This window comes from Nyctereutes procyonoides, unplaced genomic scaffold (assembly GCF_905146905.1).
Source record: "Nyctereutes procyonoides isolate TBG_1078 unplaced genomic scaffold, NYPRO_anot_genome, whole genome shotgun sequence".
Classification (NCBI taxonomy): Eukaryota; Metazoa; Chordata; class Mammalia; order Carnivora; family Canidae; genus Nyctereutes; species Nyctereutes procyonoides.
The window spans coordinates 13,558,884-13,578,029 of NW_026575135.1; the positions used below are offsets into that span (position 1 = coordinate 13,558,884).

General features: G+C 47.7%; 1 protein-coding gene across 1 annotated transcript in view; it reads left to right on the plus strand.

Annotated features, from left to right (window-relative positions):
* ABCA1 (ATP binding cassette subfamily A member 1) overlaps positions 1 to 19,146 on the plus strand; it is a 126,196-nt gene that overhangs the window by 74,261 nt on the left and 32,789 nt on the right. The window contains 14 exon segments of the mRNA XM_055301648.1: positions 2,665 to 2,862; positions 3,634 to 3,839; positions 4,428 to 4,604; positions 6,517 to 6,739; positions 8,488 to 8,709; positions 9,142 to 9,346; positions 10,418 to 10,531; positions 12,363 to 12,534; positions 13,766 to 13,897; positions 14,803 to 14,945; positions 15,169 to 15,306; positions 16,046 to 16,266; positions 17,526 to 17,598; positions 18,559 to 18,761. Of these exon segments, the coding sequence (XP_055157623.1) occupies positions 2,665 to 2,862; positions 3,634 to 3,839; positions 4,428 to 4,604; positions 6,517 to 6,739; positions 8,488 to 8,709; positions 9,142 to 9,346; positions 10,418 to 10,531; positions 12,363 to 12,534; positions 13,766 to 13,897; positions 14,803 to 14,945; positions 15,169 to 15,306; positions 16,046 to 16,266; positions 17,526 to 17,598; positions 18,559 to 18,761 (2,427 nt within the window).

The window sequence follows — 19,146 nt, forward strand, 5'->3', positions numbered from 1 at the left end:
AAGGCAGAGGCCAGAGTGGAGACTAGCTAAGTGGGTGGCCAAGACTTCAGCAGGAGGTGAAGCCTGGTGGAGGGGAAAAGGTTTCTAGCAGGTGGATGGTGGGGATTTCCGATATGCCAGGGGATACTGAGGCCTGGAGTGCGGGGAGGCAGTTAACCTGGAGACACTGATTCCGGATGCATCAGTCTGTGGGTGGAAGTTAAAGGGGCCTCTTCACCTGCTTTCTTTTCTCTCTTAAGGAGTGTTTCTCTTACTCCACAAGCTTGTGCTGCTCAGTCCTCTGCACCTCCTACAGCCTCGTGTCTGTTATGTGAGGTGATGCCTGAGGCTTGTGGCTTCTTTTGGCTGTAGCTCTCAGTTTTCTTTCTTTTTTCAGCTTTATTGAAGTGTAATTAACAAATAAAAATTGTCTAAGCTGTACACCATGTTTTGATGTAGTACATACATTGTGAAGTGATCATCACAGTGAAGCTAAATAGCATATCCATCACCTCACAAAGTAGCCTCATTGCACATTTCAAGTATATAATACAGTCATATTTTTGTTTTTGTTTTAAGATTTACTTATTAGAGAGTGTGTGTGAGTAGGGAGGGGAGCAGAAGGGGACAGAGACAAGCGGACTCCATGCTGAGTGCAGAGCCTGACACTGGGCTCAATCCCATGACCCTGAGACCATGACCCGACCCGAAACCAAGAGTCAGACACTCAACTGACTGACTGAGCCACCCAGGCGCCCCAGCAGTACCGTATTGTTACCTATGGTCATTCTGCTGTGCATTAGATCTCCAGAACTTACTCATATTGCATAACTGAAACTTTGTACCCTTTGACCTACCCACTTCCCTCACTCCTAGCCCCTGGCAACCACCATTCTCCCTTGTGGTAGTTCTTATCTTTCTGCTGTTTCCAGCCCTGTCTACATGTACTGCATCACACACACACACACCCACCCCGATTGAGAGGCACTTCTCTGTTGAGTCATGAAACCCACAGACTCTCAACTGTTCTCTTTTCTGAGCTTCTTTGGGCCTCCTTCATCTCAAGGCCCTGCTTTCTCCCTGGCTACCACTCCTAAGGGTGATTGTAAGTCCCTTAACCCCCTCAAGTGCCCCAGAATGGCTGTGTGATCAGCAGTCTCACTGGTCACATCTTTCTGGTCTTGCTGCCTTCCCTAACCGTATTGCTCAGAAGTCACATTGGACAGGGCCAACCTCGCCCCAAATGCCATGTGTCTTCATTCAGCCCTTTCTTGTTCAGTTCAAGTCTCCAGAGAAAGCCATTTCAGAATTGCTAACCCATACCCCTGTGAACTTTTGTGAGGTAAAAATTTGTATCTGTTAATAAAAATACTTAATGTGTCTTATTGAGGATAGTATAGATTGTTGCTCCCTATAGGAAAGCAATTTGGAATGAAAATTGCAAGAGCCATTAAAAAAATAAAGTGCTATCCTGTGTATCTCTATTCTGTACACCCTCAGGGATGTATCCTACAGAAATAATTTTAAAGAAGTCACTGTATGAGTGGAAATGTTATTGCTGTAATAATTGTTATTGTGAGAAATTAGAAATAGGCTAAATTCTTAGCAGTATGGGAATAGTTAATGAAATTATAGTATATATACTCCATAAAACCATTATGCTCCCATTAAAATAATAAATATGAAGCCACATGGGGGGAAAACTTAAATTGTTAGTGGAAATAAGACAGATTTAATAAGTAGCAGTGTTTGGCTCCTTAGAGATTCCACTTCAGTAGAGCCAGAATTTCATCTTCCCCCCCCCCTCAAAGTTGTGACAGGAGCTATACCTGCTTCTCCTTTTCCATGAGCTGAGCTTAACCCGTCTTTCTGGCAGTACCTGTGCAGGCTTCTGCCCCAGGTCTCTGGATCTACTTGTTGAACATCAGATTAGTTTGTCCTTCTCTTCTGTGTGGACTCACACGGGGAACCAACCAGCTAGGGAACAAGCCTTGGAAGACAGGCCTCTTTTGCATCATAACCCATACGTCCTATAATTTTACTTGGTTTTATAGCGGTGGCATTCCCTCAAGCTAAACAGCACAAGTGGGTTTGTCTTAATTCAGCCTAGACATAAGGTGTTTATGAGGAGTCATCATCTTGGATCTCAATAGAGGAAGATGATACAATGCAAGAGGAAGGTACACTAGAATCAGAGTCCGTGTTTCATACCCTGGCTTTGCTACTTATTAGCTGTGTGACCTTGTGTTAGGGGCTTGAGCTTTCTGAACCTGTTTTCTCATCTGTAAAATGGGAATTTTTAGACAGATCTTCCTTATGGAGCTGAGTGAGATAAAACATAATGATCTAATATAAAGATTGTACAGAGTAAGTATCATCACTGTTGTTATTGTGGTCGATACTATTAAGCTAGGCTGGAAACATGGACTCTGGATGCAGGCTACTCTGACTTTGAGTCTTAGCTCCATGCCTGATAACATTATGACTCAGCCTGAGTTAAAATCATACATTTTTTCAACCTTAGTATTCTCACCTATAAAATGGGAACACTGTTATCTACCTCACGATTTCCTGTGAAGATTAAAAAAAGAGACTGTATCTGTAAAAAGGTTAGGTTTTGTAAATCATGTGAGTATCTAGGCTTAGTTGGTGTTTATTGATTGTACTTTCTCATTGGAATGCCAGACACTGTTGGACAGCAGAAGCAATGACCACTTTTGGGAACAGCGATTAGATGGCTTAGACTGGACTGCCAAAGATATCCTGGCATTTCTGGCCAAGCACCCAGAGGATGTCCAGTCTGCTAATGGCTCTGTGTACACCTGGAGAGAAGCCTTCAATGAGACCGACCAGGCAATTCAGACCATCTCTCGATTCATGGAGGTGAGGATCTGTTCTGTGGATCATTTTGAAAAGTCTTTTGCTTCTTTCTCTGAGATGGTACAATAAGGTGTGGATTGGAGGAAAGTTTAGAAATAGTGTCTAGTTTTATTTCCAGATTCCCCAAACCTAATATAGGGCTTGGTGTTCGGAAGGCACTCATAAATGTTAGTTGAATGACTGAATGGATAAATGGACCTAACTCTAGCTTTATTCTTTCTGACTCAAAAGTGTTTCTGTCCACCGTCTCCTAGGTTTTCCCAAGGTTCACAGCTCAATACCTAATGGCAAGAAAGCATGCCCTTAAAAAGGCATTATTTATGAAATTTCTCTAAGAACTAATAGGATACATTATATTTTAAAAATCTCTTCTTAAAAATTATGTGACTTAATAGGGACAGATAAGAGCCTGGGTGTGTTTTTGTTTTTGTTTTTGTTTTTGTTTTTTTTGTTATGCTTATTTGGTTATGATTTAGAATTGCCAGAAAAACAAAGGAAAATGAGGTCTGATCAATTGTTTCAACCTCTTTCCCTCCACAGAAATCAATATAAATAACTTATCTCTAAATACTTCTAGCATGTCTCTTAAATTGCTGTTAAAAAACAAAAGGGTCCATTCTCAATCGAATCTTGGAAAATGGCTTTGGAGGGGATGAGAGAGTAAGGACAAAAATGTCACGCAGTTAGCACGTCCCTCTTGGGACAGAGTCTGCCTTGGGCACTGCTTGTTTTCCTGGCGGCTGGAGTTTCTCATGAAGGCTGTTTTTCCATCAGTGTGTCAACCTGAACAAGCTGGAACCAGTAGCAACAGAAGTCCGGCTTATCAACAAGTCTATGGAGTTGCTGGATGAGAGGAAGTTCTGGGCTGGTATCGTGTTCACCGGGATCACTCCTGGCAGTATTGAGCTGCCCCGTCACGTCAAGTACAAGATCCGAATGGACATTGACAATGTGGAGAGGACAAATAAAATCAAGGATGGGTGAGTTCAAGCCCACCACACCAGCCAGTTTGGGGGAAGTTAAGAGCAGCTAATATGACTAGAGGCACTTTGTTTTAAGTACTAATTTGGTAGAAATGTCACCAAAAAAATAACTCCAATTGGTGGCATGATTTTGGTGAAAGTGGTACATCCCGTTGCCAGAGACGGTTTTTTCAAAGGTCCTAAAATAATCATCTTTTGATTCAGCATTTTCGCTCAAGAGAATTAATCCCACAGCATTAAATAAACAGGCAAAAAAGAAGAAATGGCTTTAGGATTCCTGTGCTAGCATTATCCAGTTTTTATAAAAAGGAGTGAACAACCAATGTAAAAGCAGATTTTGGCATGTCCACTTGCTGCAACGTTAGGTAGCCAAGGAAGGGTTTAAAACTAAACCAACCTTCTGGTGGTGGTATGCTCACTCTGATTGTATCAGTTTCAATATATGCACAGGACTGAGAGCAGAAAGTAAGACACAAATATGTAAGATGAGAACAGTGACTCAGTAACAATGGTGGATTGTGGGTGATTGGCTCTTTTAAATGTACGGTTCTAAGGAATATTTGATCACCTGTGATGTGATTTTAGGTACTGGGACCCGGGTCCTCGGGCTGACCCCTTTGAGGATATGCGGTACGTCTGGGGGGGCTTTGCCTACTTGCAAGATGTGGTGGAGCAGGCAATCATCAGGGTGCTGACGGGCACCGAGAGGAAAACTGGCGTCTATGTGCAACAGATGCCCTACCCCTGTTACGTCGATGACATGTAAGTTACCACCAAGCCACCATCTTCACGTAACCGGTTAACACTGTCCTTAGAGAGAGTACCTACACACACACATGTGCATGTGCATATACCCAAAGGAGGTAGGATGCTTTGATTTTAATGATTTCATATGTGTTGTCACAAAAAAAAAAAGTCTTTTTTGAAATTCAGTGAATGACTTTAGGAAATAAGATGCCATATGTAGGTAGTTCCAGCCACATCACTGACACACATGTGCACATCTGGTAATCCTCCCTCTTTTTTCATCTGTGGTTGCCAACATTTATATTGTTTACATACCCTACCCTTTTGGTCAAAGTTTGCTCAATCTGCAATTTTTGTTTTTAAAGATTTTATTTATTTATCCATGAGAGACACACAGAGAGAGGCAGAGACACAGGCAGAGGGAGAAGTAGGCTCCCTGTGGGGAGCCCGATGTGGGACTCGATCCTAAGACCTGGGATGAGGACCTGAGCCAAAGGCACACACTCAACCGCTGAGCCACCCAGGTGCCCTCAATCTGCAAATTCAAAATGTGGCATGACAAACACCTGCAAGCACATACACACATACATAGATCCCTCAAACACAGAAACATTGATCTAGACCTATAAAAGCTGACTCCATGTCAGTTCATCCGCTCTTTATAAGTGGTAAACCACATTTTGAAGCAATCCAAATAAAACTGAACAAGGCCTTTTTATCTTAGACTTTAGATAATCTTTCTGTGCTTAGTTACTAAGCTGCCAAGATCTTGTGGGAACTGTGCCTTTGGATCTAATGATTTCTTTTTAGGTTTTAGAGAGAGAGAAAAAAAGAGAGAGAGGAGCAGGGCAGGGGTTTGAGGGAGGGTCAGAGGGAGAGAGAGAATCTTAAGCAGGCTCTACACGGGTGTGGGGGCCCCTTCTCATGACCCCGAGATCATGACCTGAGCCAAAACCAAGAGTTGGACGCTGAACCCACTGAGCCACCTCAGCACCCCCTCTAATGATTTCTTGTAGGAGAGCATGGGCCAAGGTGTCATTATTACAAGCATCTGAGATATGTAACATCTCTTCCAAATTCTGGAAATTCTCTTATTCTCTGTTGTGATATATATGTGTAGAGATCAGAGTACAAAAGGAGCAGAGCTCCTCTTCTAAACATTTGCCCTCTGCTTTGCACTGAGCAACTGTTTCCTTGCTTGGCTCACTCTAGCTCTTCCAAGTCACCCTTGGAATTATCTTGTTTTTTACCTTCAGAAAAATTAGCCAGAGTTTTCCAAAGGAAACCCGCCCTCCCCCGCCCCCCCACTACCCACTCAGCCCAGATTTACTCTAGAAAGGATGTCTTAAGAGCAGGACAGGATGGGAGCTTCGTGGCATTAAGGGCCTGTGCCTGTTGTCACATTGCTGGGAAGTGCATAAGTAGTAAAGCCGGGACTTGGGCCTGGCATTCCAGGGTCCAAATTCTGTGTCCCTTTTACTTCACGGCGCTCCATTTCCTATTCTGGTTCGGAATCTGAATTATTACAAGAGCTGCCTGGAGTCTTTTTTTGCATTATCTGTGATAAAAGTTGTGCAAGTCAGTAGTGAGATGACCCTTGAAGGTGTTGAACTCTTGAGAGAGAAGGAGTTGGTTTTTTTGTTTCTTTGTTTTAGTGCTTTAAAAGTTACGTAGTTATCTAGTGATTTAAGCAAGTCCCAGAGTAATGGTGCTTGGCAGCACCTGGTAGGTCTAACGGTCACCACCACATTGTGCTCCTCATGAAGCATGTGATGACCTGTATGTTTTGGAGCTTGGAGAGCCTGCTCCTTGTTCACTCAGTCTCAGTCTCGGGGCTTCTGCTGGCATGCGGGTCCGGGGGGCACTGGCCTCTGAGCCTGATTCTCACTCCCCCTCATTCTCCCCCACCCTTCTCTGGGGCCTCCAGCTTCCTGCGGGTGATGAGCCGGTCCATGCCTCTGTTCATGACGCTGGCCTGGATCTACTCCGTGGCCGTGATCATCAAGGGCATCGTGTATGAGAAGGAGGCACGGCTGAAGGAGACCATGCGCATCATGGGTCTGGACAGCGGTATCCTCTGGTTCAGCTGGTTCATCAGTAGCCTCATCCCGCTGCTCGTGAGCGCCGGCCTGCTGGTGGTCATCTTGAAAGTAAGGCTGCCACACTGGTTCCCGGCTGCCAGGGAACTCCTAAACAAGCCCCCGCAGGCTGTGAGGAGAGAAGCAAAGATTATTGGGAGGCAAGAGGTCAGATGCGTCATCTCCTGCAGTTTCCTCATTCAGTAGTTGGGCAAGGTGAGAGTGACTTGCCCAGGGTCAGCCCTGCTGGTTAGCGGCTGAGCAGGACTAGAACCCAGGGCTCTTGCTTCCCAGGTAGGCGCACACTTACCTATGCCATGACATCTGCTTGGCAGTGGTCTGTGGCAGCATCTGAGAGCTGTTCATTTCCTTAGATGTACTGGCTGGTGATGCTGCCAGAATTTCTAAAAAGCATAATCAGAGGGATACATATGGTTGCAAGTTGGGTTTTTCTGGAAGCAGAGGCTGAGAGAGTTTGGCGCATGGGTATTTATTAGGGATCAAGATCTATGGAAGGGGCGGGCAATTTGCAGGATTGAGCAGGAGAAGGTATTGTGAGCGGCAGTGCGGGACTAACCCCATGGGCTCTCGGGATCATATACAGCTTTCCAGTGAGCTCTCCCTCACTGAGCTGAGATATCCAGCCCCAAAGCCTCCCTCCCTGATACCTGAGACCCTGGGGCCCCTCACCCAATCATTATAATCCTGAACCCCAGGGCCAGGCAGCTTTCTGTGGCTGAGACAAAACCAGAGGAGTTGACACCTAGAGGCTGTGTGCAGCCAGACAACAAGGGGACTCTGGGCACTGCTGTTAAGTGCCACCCCATGTATTAATAGGTTTATATGCTACTCTTCTTTCCTTATAATGATTTAAGGATGTATCATGTAAAAATAAATGTTTTTTTTTCAAAGAGAGAGGAGTGCAAAGGGTGAGGAACTAATATTTAGGTTAATACTAGCTACTGTTAATACTAATGAGCCCTGATTGCCAGGCACCATTTAGAGCACATCCACCTGTGCTCTCTGATTATAGCCTCACTAACCCATTTAACATATAAGGAAATGAGGCCAAGGAAGGTTAAGGACTTCACTGAGGTCACCCAGCATTATGACAGAGCGGTTCTTGCTAAAAACAACCCCTGCTCATGCTCTGATATCTGATTGCAAGTGTGGAGGCCCGTGGCAGGGGTGGTGGTCCTGTGGCTGGTGGCTGAGAGCTGATCTGGGACCACATGCTGGTTGGTCCTGCTCAGATACACCCAGATGAACTGGCTAGAGAGAGACTTGAAAGGTCCACAGCATTTGGATGATTGTGGGAATACAGAATCCGTGGCAGGTTATCAAGGTGGAGGATAAGATTTCCCGGCCATTTTCCATGGCTTTTGGGGTAGAGGAGAAGTCACATAGAATGCTGTCTCCCACAACCCTTTCTTGGTGCCCAGAGCCCCGGTCCTTATAAAAGGAGACGTCAGGTAATTGTATTTCCTGGAGAACCAAAGAACAAAATTGTCCATTGAGATGAACCTTGATGAATCTCAGCCCTGGAATCTTCTATTCCTGCCTCCATTCTTATTTTGCTGTGTGATCCTGGGTTAGTTATTCTCCTTACTTAGGCGTCCTGATCAGAATGATGAGCAGCGCTGCTCCTCTCTATTGGCTCTCAGATGAGTATGAATAAACCCTTCTTCCCATAGATCATGCAAGGATGGGCTTGCTTGTTGAGGCAGCACTTTTTAATTTAATTCTAATTTATTTTAATTAATTAATTAATTAATTATTCATTTTGAGGCAGCACTTTTAATAGGTCTCTTCCTTCCCAGTTAGGAAACCTGCTGCCCTACAGCGACCCCAGTGTGGTGTTTGTCTTCCTGTCTGTGTTCGCCGTGGTGACCATCCTGCAGTGCTTCCTCATCAGCACGCTCTTCTCCAGGGCCAACCTGGCGGCAGCCTGTGGGGGCATCATCTACTTCATCCTATACCTGCCCTACGTGCTGTGCGTGGCGTGGCAAGACTATGTGGGCTTCATACTCAAGCTCTTTGTGGTGAGCAACCACCCTTGGGTAGTAGCTGTGCGCCCAGCAGCCCCTGGGGCTTCACCTCCCCTTTGCAGTCCAAGCTGAGAACCGAAGATGAGAGTGTGTGTGTGTGTGTGTGTGTGTGTGTGTGTGTAGGTGGGTGGGTGCAGGATTACTGAGCCTTTGGGGCATCTTTGGAAGCATAAAATTCTAAAAGTTTTACGCTCTGTCATGCATGCATTTCTGAAATGTGTGTGCAGAATGAAGGGTTATAAATAGAATCCTTTGGTATGCTGCTAGTGAGCCCACTCCCCTCAAGGGATCTGTAGGTGAATACTTCCATATCGTGTAATTGATCCATTTTGCAAATTCAAATTTCTCTAGGTGGAATTTATATTAGAAGTGCTAGAAAATGAGAGACAAGGAGATGGATAAGTGACTCTTGCCTCTTTCTTACAGAGCCTGCTATCTCCTGTGGCCTTTGGGTTTGGCTGTGAGTACTTTGCCCTTTTTGAGGAGCAGGGCATTGGGGTGCAGTGGGACAACCTGTTTGAGAGCCCCATGGAGGAAGATGGCTTCAACCTCACCACGTCAGTCTCCATGATGCTGTTCGACACCTTTCTCTATGGAGTGATGACGTGGTACATCGAGGCTGTCTTTCCAGGTACGTGGAGCTTCCACACTGCTTCAGCCATCAGCTATGGAAATGTGATTTGTAGCTGCAGAGCTCTCCCCTGTCTGTGTTGGAATTTCTGCAGGGCCTGGGGCTCCCTGGAAAGTGGTAAGGATCTTAGACCCATGGCAAGCAAACGATCCAAGGAGGAACATGCTAAAAGTACAACTCTTACCACTGCTGTAGCTCTCATTTCTTGAGCACTGCGTGCCAGGTGCTACGCAAAGTGTCATGTATACTTTGGGACTTGCTCTTACAGGCACCTTTTGCAAATGAGAGATCTAGAACTCAAAGGAGTAACTCGTCTGGGGACACACACAGCTGCTAAGTGTTGGTGCTTGGAGGTGAACCCAGCTGGGTCACACTGGGTCTGCTAGTCCAGGCGGGTCTTCCTTCCAGTGCTGGCCCAGTTCTCCTAATTCTGTATTCCCAGAATTAACCACCAGCAGAGGTTCTGTTTCCTGAGTACAGCCTGTGGGTAGTAAGATATGTTGGCTCTAAGCCCCTTACTTGTGATTTAATCAAATTAACATTCATAAAAATTCATTTTAATACCTCCCTTGATAGATATCCTTGACTAAGACCTGCCTCAGATACGTTTTTATAGTATAGATCAAATTCTAAGAGAGTGAGGTTTAACTTTTTCTGGTTTCCCTGGTTTTCCTCTAAGAGAGTGTATGCGAAATGTTTATTGCCTCTCCTTGAGCTTCCTGCATTGAATATGCAATTTTGTATCTTACGGATCTGGGTTCAGATTCTGAGTCCTTCATTTAACTGGCCGAGTGACCTCTGTAAGCTACTTATCCCTCAGTTTCCTCATCTGTAAAATGGGGCTGATAACCTGCCTCGTGGGGTTGTCTGAAGGCTTCAGAGAGGTATAGAATGTACGTTATACATAGTAGGTCTTGGCAGGTGGGTGCTCCCAGTGCCCCCACCTCCATTCCAGGATGCTCTGTCTCCAGAGGCTGTGTCAAAGAGGGAGTAGTTCTGGCTGGGATACCTCGGGAATGCTGGGATGTTGCTGAGCTTGGCTTACATCGTGGTTTTTATTTTTGCTTGCAGGCCAGTATGGAATCCCCAGACCCTGGTATTTTCCTTGCACCAAATCCTACTGGTTTGGTGAGGAAAGTGATGAGAAAAGCCACCCTGGTTCCAGCCAGAAGGGAGTATCGGAAAGTAAGTGCTGCTGACCTGCCCTCCCCTTAGGCTCAGTGCTGTTGCCTCCACTGACTGTCCGGACAAAGGATGGCTTTTGCCCTTGAGACAGTCTAAAACCACTCTAGGAGCCAAGGAATCCCATACAGTGCATCTTTCCAAATTCCCCCATGCTGTTCGTGTCCAGTGCTGTTGTTGACCTATCAGGGGCTCACTCTCTGGGGCTCTTAGGGACATTGCCTTTGTTTTCTTGGCTTCTAGGAAAGAGGCCCTTGATATCTGTACTTTCACACCCGCCCCCACCCCCACCCCCCACCACACACTCTTCGTGATAAGCTAACAGCTAGGAAGAGGAGTTCAGGACAACAGGGATTGTAGCACCATAACGTTGCTGTCTGCTTCATCAGAGTGATAGCTATGTGAGCCCGTGTAGACTGATCCCAAGTGGCTGCCAGGGCTCAGCCTGTGCTTTGGGTATTCTCCTCCTTCATTACTCAGAGCCCTCATCCCCTCCTGGCTCCAGATTAGAGGTGGAGGTACCCATAGTTGAGCAAAGGCTCTGCCTCCTGGGCTGTTTGTTTAAGGTCTCGGAGAGAAACTGTCTCTGTTCAGTGTGGCTTCCGAGTAGTAACAAGTCCCTTTTCTGCTGAGCTCTTCTGTGCCTTCCCCCCTAGTTGCCGGTGGAAAAGTCTGGTGTTCCTGAGCTGACATACTGGATGACTTACCACTGGCCCTTCCCCCCGTCTCAGCCTCTCCTCCTGCTGTTGCTGCTCTTCTTGCCCAGTCTCCTCTTTCTACCAAGGTTCTGTGTCTCAGGCTCCTAGAATTCTCACAGGCGCCAGAACCCTGCCTTTGTACTGTGTCCTCTCGCGGGAGAACCTTTTCTCTGACTTGCCTGCCTTCCTCCTCCTCCCTCAGGATCTAGTTCTATCCCGCCCCCCCCCCCCCCAGTCCTTCCAGATTCCCAAGTCAGTTCCTGCTCTAAGATTGTGTGGTGTTGAAAAACAAACAAAAGGTCGTTCTGTTTAAAATTGTTATAGACTCATGGGAGTCGCAAAAAATAGTGTCGAGGGGTTTCCCTTGTGCCTTTCATTCAGTTTCCCCCAAAGATAACACCTTGCATAACTCCAGCATGATATCAGAACTGTGACGTTGACATTGCTACAACGTGTAGATCTTCGGATTGTACCAGTTTTACATGTACTCATTCGTGTGTGTATTTAGGTCCGTGCCCTTTGTCACATGGAGAGTCACATAATCACTAGCTCTGTCAAGATGAAGAACTGTTCCATCCACACAAATGCCCTCATTCTGCCCCTGCAAAGCCACAGCCACCGCCGTTCCTCCCCAATCCCCGACACCTACCAACCACTACTCTGCTCTCCGCATCTTATTTCCAGAATGTGATCTAAATGAGACCATATAGTACGTGTAACATTTTGAGGTCGGCTTTTTGCCACTCAGCAAAATTCCCCTTGAGATCCATCCGAGTTGTGATGTCCATCAACAGTGCGTTCCTTTTCATTGCTGAGTCGTGTTCCATGGGCTGGATATTCCACAGTTTCAAGGCATGTTTAGATGTGTTTTTTAAATAGCTTTTCGCCTCCTGTATTTTAATTGCTTGTCAAGTCTTTTTTCCCCCAAAAGACTGTGAATGTTCCTTTATCAGTGAATTCCCATCACCAACACTACTGCCCGACTAGGCCCTGAATAAATGTTTGCCTGAGAAACCAGAAGTATCCATGGGGAGAAGACAGTTGTGACGGGACAGGCACAGCCCCGTGCCTTCGTGCTCCCCTGTCGGTATTCGCCGTGAGTTCATTCCCATCCTCTGTCTTCTGTCTTCTGCTAGTCTGCATGGAGGAGGAACCCACACACCTGAAGCTGGGCGTGTCCATTCAGAACCTGATGAAGGTTTACCGGGATGGCATGAAGGTGGCTGTGGATGGCCTGGCCTTGAATTTCTATGAGGGCCAGATTACCTCCTTCCTGGGCCACAATGGAGCTGGAAAGACCACCACCATGTAAGAAGAGGGTGCTGCTGTCAGAATCTGCTGCAGGAAGGTTCTGTAGTGCAGTTAGAAAGCAGTACTGGTCTCCCGGGCAAGGGCAGAGCACATGAGGAGTTGACGGATGTAAGATATCATCTCCTCACAGGAGTCCTTTCCCACTGCTGGTTTTGGCTAGATCTCTCCTTGGCCTGAAGCAGACGGAGAACCCTCTTGATGACCTTTCCCATTTAGTTTCTCAGAATTCTGCACTATTCCTGGAACCCTGAGGCTGTGACAGCTCTGAGAAATGGTCTCCTTTTTTTTTTTTTTCTTTTTAAAGATTTTATTTATTTATTAGAGCGCACAAGCAGAGGGAGCTGCAGAGGGAGAGGGAAAGATGGGTCCCCACTGAGTGGGGAGCCTGACTCGGGGCTCGATCCCAGGACCCTGGGATCATGACCTGAGCCGAAGGCAGATGCTTAACCAACTGGGCTACTCAGGTGCCCCAGAAGGATCTCCTTTTGAGCTGGTTTGGTTAGAACTATGAAGCAAGAGTGTGGAAAGATTTGATATGTTGGAGGGAAGTGATGATTTCCAGGCGCTCTGTCACTAAGGAGGTGTGAGCAACAGCTGGCCATATGACTGCCCTTTCTGGGACTTACAGGGACCTATAAAGACCTTAAAGTGGGCAGCGTCACAAGGGAGCATGGGCCATAAGCACCAGAGTCAGCCTCCGTGACTTCCAGTGTGTCTCAACCATTGCTAAGGGTAGATCTTTGGGGATGATGACCTTTTCCTATTTTTTCTTTTCTTTCCTTTTCTCTTTTTTTATTTGTTAATGCAAAATCACGTGAACATTGCAAAATAATTTTTTAAAGTCACACAAAAAATCCTACTGCCTAACATGAAAATTATTTTTATCTTTGAATAACTTTTTCTGGTTTGTCCATTTTTCACGGACATGATTTTAGACTTAGAAAATCTACACTTCAAAGTGTACTTTCCGTTGTAAATTGGAATCATTTAAAAGTGCTTGTCTTGATATTGCCATTTCCAGCACATAGGCCCACTCCCAGTTATCCACTAAAGCAGAGACTTCTTTGCTTTGTAGGGAGGTCAGTTCAGGTTTGTTAGGAAGGAATGGGGATGGGGGGGTGGTTGGTGCCTGTGATGTAGCTGCCCTGGCTCTGCAGCCCGGCATGGGGCATTTCCAGGGGAGGGGAGCGTAACACTGACTCTTGTACCTCAAAATTGTTGTCCTCAGGTCAATCCTGACTGGGTTGTTCCCTCCCACCTCGGGCACTGCCTACATCCTGGGGAAAGACATTCGCTTTGAGATGAACACCATCCGACAGAACCTGGGAGTCTGCCCCCAGCATAACGTGCTGTTTGACATGTGAGTACGAGCAGTGCTTTGAGAAGCAGACCCTCTCTGGATGTGCGTGTCCTGAATCACGGGTGGGGGCGGGGGGACTCAAGCATTTTACCTTCTGCAGGGGTGGCGGGCCTCCCCTCCCTGCACAGTGAGACCTGGTTGCCTTTCTGTTTTAGGGAAAGTAAGAGGTGATTATTGGGCGAGAGGTGTCACGTCAGTCCAGCTGGTGGATGAGGGCTTGGGAGATAGTGCTCTCCATTCCTGACATTGTAGAGGGCCGGTGAGCCCGTCCCCTTTCCACCACACTCCTCCCTGGTGCCCAGACCTGGCGGTGCCTCCGGGCCCTTGTCTCGATGGCCCGGCATTTCCTGTTTCCATTCAGGTTGGCCTATCAGCAGCTCAGGTCCCCAGGGAGCCCTTGTGGTGGAGCAGAGAAAGACCTGAGCTCTGTGACCTTGGGCAAGGACTTCTCCCCTTCTGGGCTCCCATTTCCTCTTATCTAAAGCGAGCAGCCCAGGCTCTTGTCCTCCACAGGGACCTCCCTGCTCGCACCTCTGAGGTCCTGGAGGGGGCTGCTCCAGATGAATGCCGAGCCAGCTTCTTGGTCAATGGGGCTGCGGGGTGGGTCCTCTGAGGACCTGAGATTTAAAGTTGCAACTACCTGACGTATGGCGGCCGGGCCCACTGGGAAGGGGCTGGAAGGGACCTGTCACATTTCAGCTTTGACTTCTTGAGCAGCTCAGGTGGTTGCTTAATGTTGTTCTATCTTGATTCTTCCTCTTATTTTTCAGAAGTTAATAAAGTTAGAAGAGGTCAGGAAGGGGGGGCAGTGGACACGTGCCTATTTTCTTCTCTTCTGGGTCAGGAAGCACTGTGTTCTGATGCGACCCGTGGGGTGCAGAGTTGACCTGCCCTTCTGTCCCCAGGCTGACTGTGGAAGAACACATCTGGTTCTATGCACGTCTAAAGGGGCTCTCAGAGAAGCACGTGAAAGCAGAGATGGAGCAAATGGCCTTGGATGTTGGTTTGCCACCCAGTAAACTGAAAAGCAAAACAAGTCAGCTGTCAGGTGAGTTCCCCCTCTTCCCTCAGTACTCCCCCTCAACCCCCCTGCCCCACACATGGGAGAAACAATAGCTGGTCCAGTGTTCTATTGTGGGGGTGAGTGGGTAGGTCAGAAACGTGTCCCTAGCTTGTCCCCAGGGGGGTGTCTCCATTTGTCTCTCAGTGCCTCTGCCTTTGCTGTCTGGGGCCGGTCCTGGAACATCTCTCTCACTCTCTCTCCCTCACAGGTGGAATGAAGAGAAAGCTGTCTGTGGCTTTGGCCTTTGTTGGGGGATCCAAGGTTGTCATTCTGGATGAGCCCACAGCCGGCGTGGACCCTTACTCCCGTAGGGGAATATGGGAGCTACTGCTCAAATATCGACAAGGTGGCTGATGTGTGCTTACTTCGAGGGAGGGAGGAATGGAGAGGCTCTTGAGAAGTATGGCTGTGGCGGTGGCTCATGGCTGTTCTTGACAGCAGCAGAATTGCTTCTCAAGGAAAATGTGGGACTCCTTTTCTTAAAGCTCTGTGCTCACCCATGGTGCAGTTATGGAAGGAAGGCCTGCTTTACAAGACACTTAACATCATGCCTCATTATCTAGGGGTGGGCCAGAAGAGAAATGGGGAGAAGGGGCATGGTCCCCAGAGCTGCCTCTAGCATAGAACTTGGACATCTCTATTGTAACTGTGTTCCGCTCTAGACCAACTGCTGAGAGCAGAGCCTCTGTCGTTGTTCATCTCTCTCCCAACATGGGACACTATATGTGTTTGTTGAAAGAGTAGTTGAGTGAATGAGGGGCATGGACTTCAGAGCCAGTTCCAGCTGGCCCCGAGACCTTGGAAAAGTCATTTAACTTATCTCAGTTCCTTTCCTTATAACAGTAGTGCCTGCCTCATAGAAAATTAAGTCAAGTGAGAATGCTTGCAGACCACCTAGCACACTGCCTGGCATGTAGCAAATTCCCAAGTAAATGTTCCCGTTCTGATTTCTGTGAGGATAGCATTCCCACACAGGCTTCCAGGGTTTTCTGCCTTGGTTCTACAGCTTGGTAGTTCCAGCTGATTCAATCAACGAGAATCAGTAGGCCTCACTTGTCCCGTGTCCTTGTGTTTGTGTCTGGCAGGTCGCACCATTATTCTCTCTACACACCACATGGATGAAGCAGACATCCTGGGGGACAGGATTGCCATCATCTCCCATGGGAAGCTGTGCTGCGTAGGCTCCTCCCTGTTTCTGAAGAACCAGCTGGGAACAGGCTACTACCTGACCCTGGTCAAGAAGGATGTGGAATCCTCCCTCAGTTCCTGCAGAAACAGCAGTAGCACTGTGTCATACCTGAAAAAGGTGAGCTGTACTTTCAGTGCTGGGCTGGTGCTGGGTCCAGGGAGTCAGGACTTGGTGGCTGTGAGTGGCTTGTCCACCTCCACTCCACTCTCCCTGCACTATGGTCCCTTGGGAATCCCATCACACTTCCTATGTGGAAAGCTCAGGACACTTTTGTTCCCGCAGTGCGAGTTTGGTTGAATCCCGCTTCCTTCGTCCTGGGGAGGCACAGTGGATAGAGAAGGTTCTTAGAGGACTTTATAATAATGAAGAAAAAAGACTTGCCAGCAGTGAGGAGCCGTAGCTGCAAAATGCCCTGCCAACTCCTGCTCGTTATCTTTAAATCTCATTGATCTTAACTTTTAAACTACAAAACAACAAATATTCATTGAACACTGAATTCATGCCAGGCATTCAACTCTAGCCGATTCTGGGCATAAAAGAAAATAAGCAGTAATAGTTAATTTTTCTTAGCATTGTTATCATTTATAAACTTTTTTTTTTTTTGGACTTTCATCATTTCAAAGTGCAGGGCTATAGTGGGAGGCTGGTATTGTGTTTGTTATCCCAGATTAGGGAAGTGAGACTTGTAGGTCACTGAGCAGCAGGTAAATAACAGAGGTGGGACCAGAGCCCAATAACCAGGTAGGTTTTCCTATGTTCCGCAGCACATGCCGAAGATTCATCGGCTGAAACCAGTGGCACCTAAAACATTTACATCCCGACCTTCAATTCCCATCTGCTTGTTTACCTTTTAACCAGTGCCTGGCTACTCAAGGTGTGGTCTGAGGGCCAGCAGCCCTGGGATTATTTGGGAGCTTTTTAGAAATGCAGAAATGGGGGCCCAATTCAGACTCACTAAGTCAGACTCTGCATTTTAACAAGGTCCCCTGGTGGATCAAGATAAATCAAGGCCTGAGAAGCACTGAGCCAGACAAAATAAATAAATAAATAAATAAATAAATAATAAATAAAAGAAAATAAAAAATTTAGAAAAAATAGGCAAATCCCATGCCTAGGAAGGTCAGCCAGTGCCTGGTGACGGCATTCCTGGCCGGCCCCGTTCCCGTTGACAGCTCTGCTCGCTGACCTCCCGTCCACACGGCACACACGTGTCAGACAGTGGCTTCAGAAGCCATGGCTGCCCACAGTTGGCTCCCCAGAGGAGCCTTTGCAGTTCTCACACCGTAGAGCCTCATGGAAGCCCTCCCTGGCGAAGGTGCTGGCGGCTGTACCTTGCTCGGTCCCTGACCCATTCTCACCTCCTTCTTTGCCATCAGGAGGACAGTGTTTCTCAGAGCAGTTCTGATGCTGGCCTGGGCAGCGACCATGAAAGTGACACGCTGACCATCGGTAAGGACTCTGGGGTTTCTTATTCAGGTGGTGCCTGAGCTTCCCCCAGCTGGGCAGAGTGGAGGCAGAGGAGGACAGGTGCAGAGGCTGGTGGCGCTGACTCAAGGTTTGCTGCTGGGCTGGGGCCGGGGGGCTGGGAGAGGGTGCCGCTTGGTGGCAGATTGGCTTACTGCTTGCTGGGGAGCCTGGGGCTTGGGCTGGGAGCCGGCAGGGCAGTGTCCCCGAGAGGCTGACGTGATTGGGGGTGGGGGATCTCCTGGGGAATGGATCTGGCCTGACGCTGGAGACCAGGGATGAGGAGCTGAGGACCCAGCCATGGGAGGGATTGGATCTAAGTAGCTAAGGAGAGTGAGAGCCCCGGAGATGGAGAGCAGCCTCCTGGGTCTTCCTCTGGAGGTATATATATGACGCCAGTGTCCCCAGTAACATGTATGGAGCAGAAGCCTTTACTGTGTCCATCTAGGCCCAGTTCTAACCACTGGCTTTTTCCAGGGAGATGTCTCCTTCCATGAACTATTTGATTAACCTTTTATTGATGTAAATAGCAGGAGTCTCCTTTAGAAGGTTAGGGAAAGGTGAAGAATCCTTTAACTTTCCTTCCACTCAGGTTCTCTGTTGAAGAATCCTAGAGTTTAGGCCATAGACACAAGACTTTCAACCTCAGAGTCTTCCGTCCTTTCACTCGCCCATCCGCCCTCCATCCTTCTTTCCACCCACCCAGCCACCCACGATATACTGAGAACCTACAGTGTTCCTGACTTTGGTGATACAAAGGTCAATAAGACCTAGCCCTTGCCCCCAGGAACTCTCAGGCCAGAGACACACAAGTATCTGGGACACGTATCCTGTGTGGGCAGCTGGCTTCTGAGGAGTAGGCAAAGGGAGAAGGTGAGACATGGCTGGTCCTGAGTGGGGGGCCTCTGAGCTGGCTGAACTGTCTTTGTGCTTTGGTCCCTACAGATGTCTCTGCTATCTCCAACCTCATCAGGAAGCATGTGGCTGAGGCCCGGCTGGTGGAAGACATTGGGCATGAGCTGACTTACGTGCTGCCCTACGAAGCTGCCAAAGAGGGGGCCTTCGTAGAACTTTTCCATGAGATTGATGACCGGCTCTCAGACCTCGGCATCTCTAGTTACGGCATCTCGGAGACGACCCTGGAAGAAGTAAGTTATGTGACTTCAGGGTGTAGCAGGTCTCCCAGTCCTAAGGCTAGACGGGCAGCCTGCTTTACCCTCATGGGAATAGGATTACCATGGAGCTGGTCATTTTATCCTTCGGTCATTGATATTAGGGTATTATTGGTCACAGTTAACCCTTTACAGTTGTGGGAGACAACAGGAGAGCTTTATTAGGATTGCTCCCTGAGGGATCCCTGGGTGGCTCAGCCGTTTAGCGCCTGCCTTTGGCCCAGGGCGTGATCCTGGAGTCCCGGGATCGAGTCCCACGTCGGGCTCCCGGCATGGAGCCTGCTTCTCCCTCTGCCTGTGTCTCTGCCTCTCTCTCTCTCTATGTCTATCATAAATAAATAAATAAATCTTTAAAAAAGAA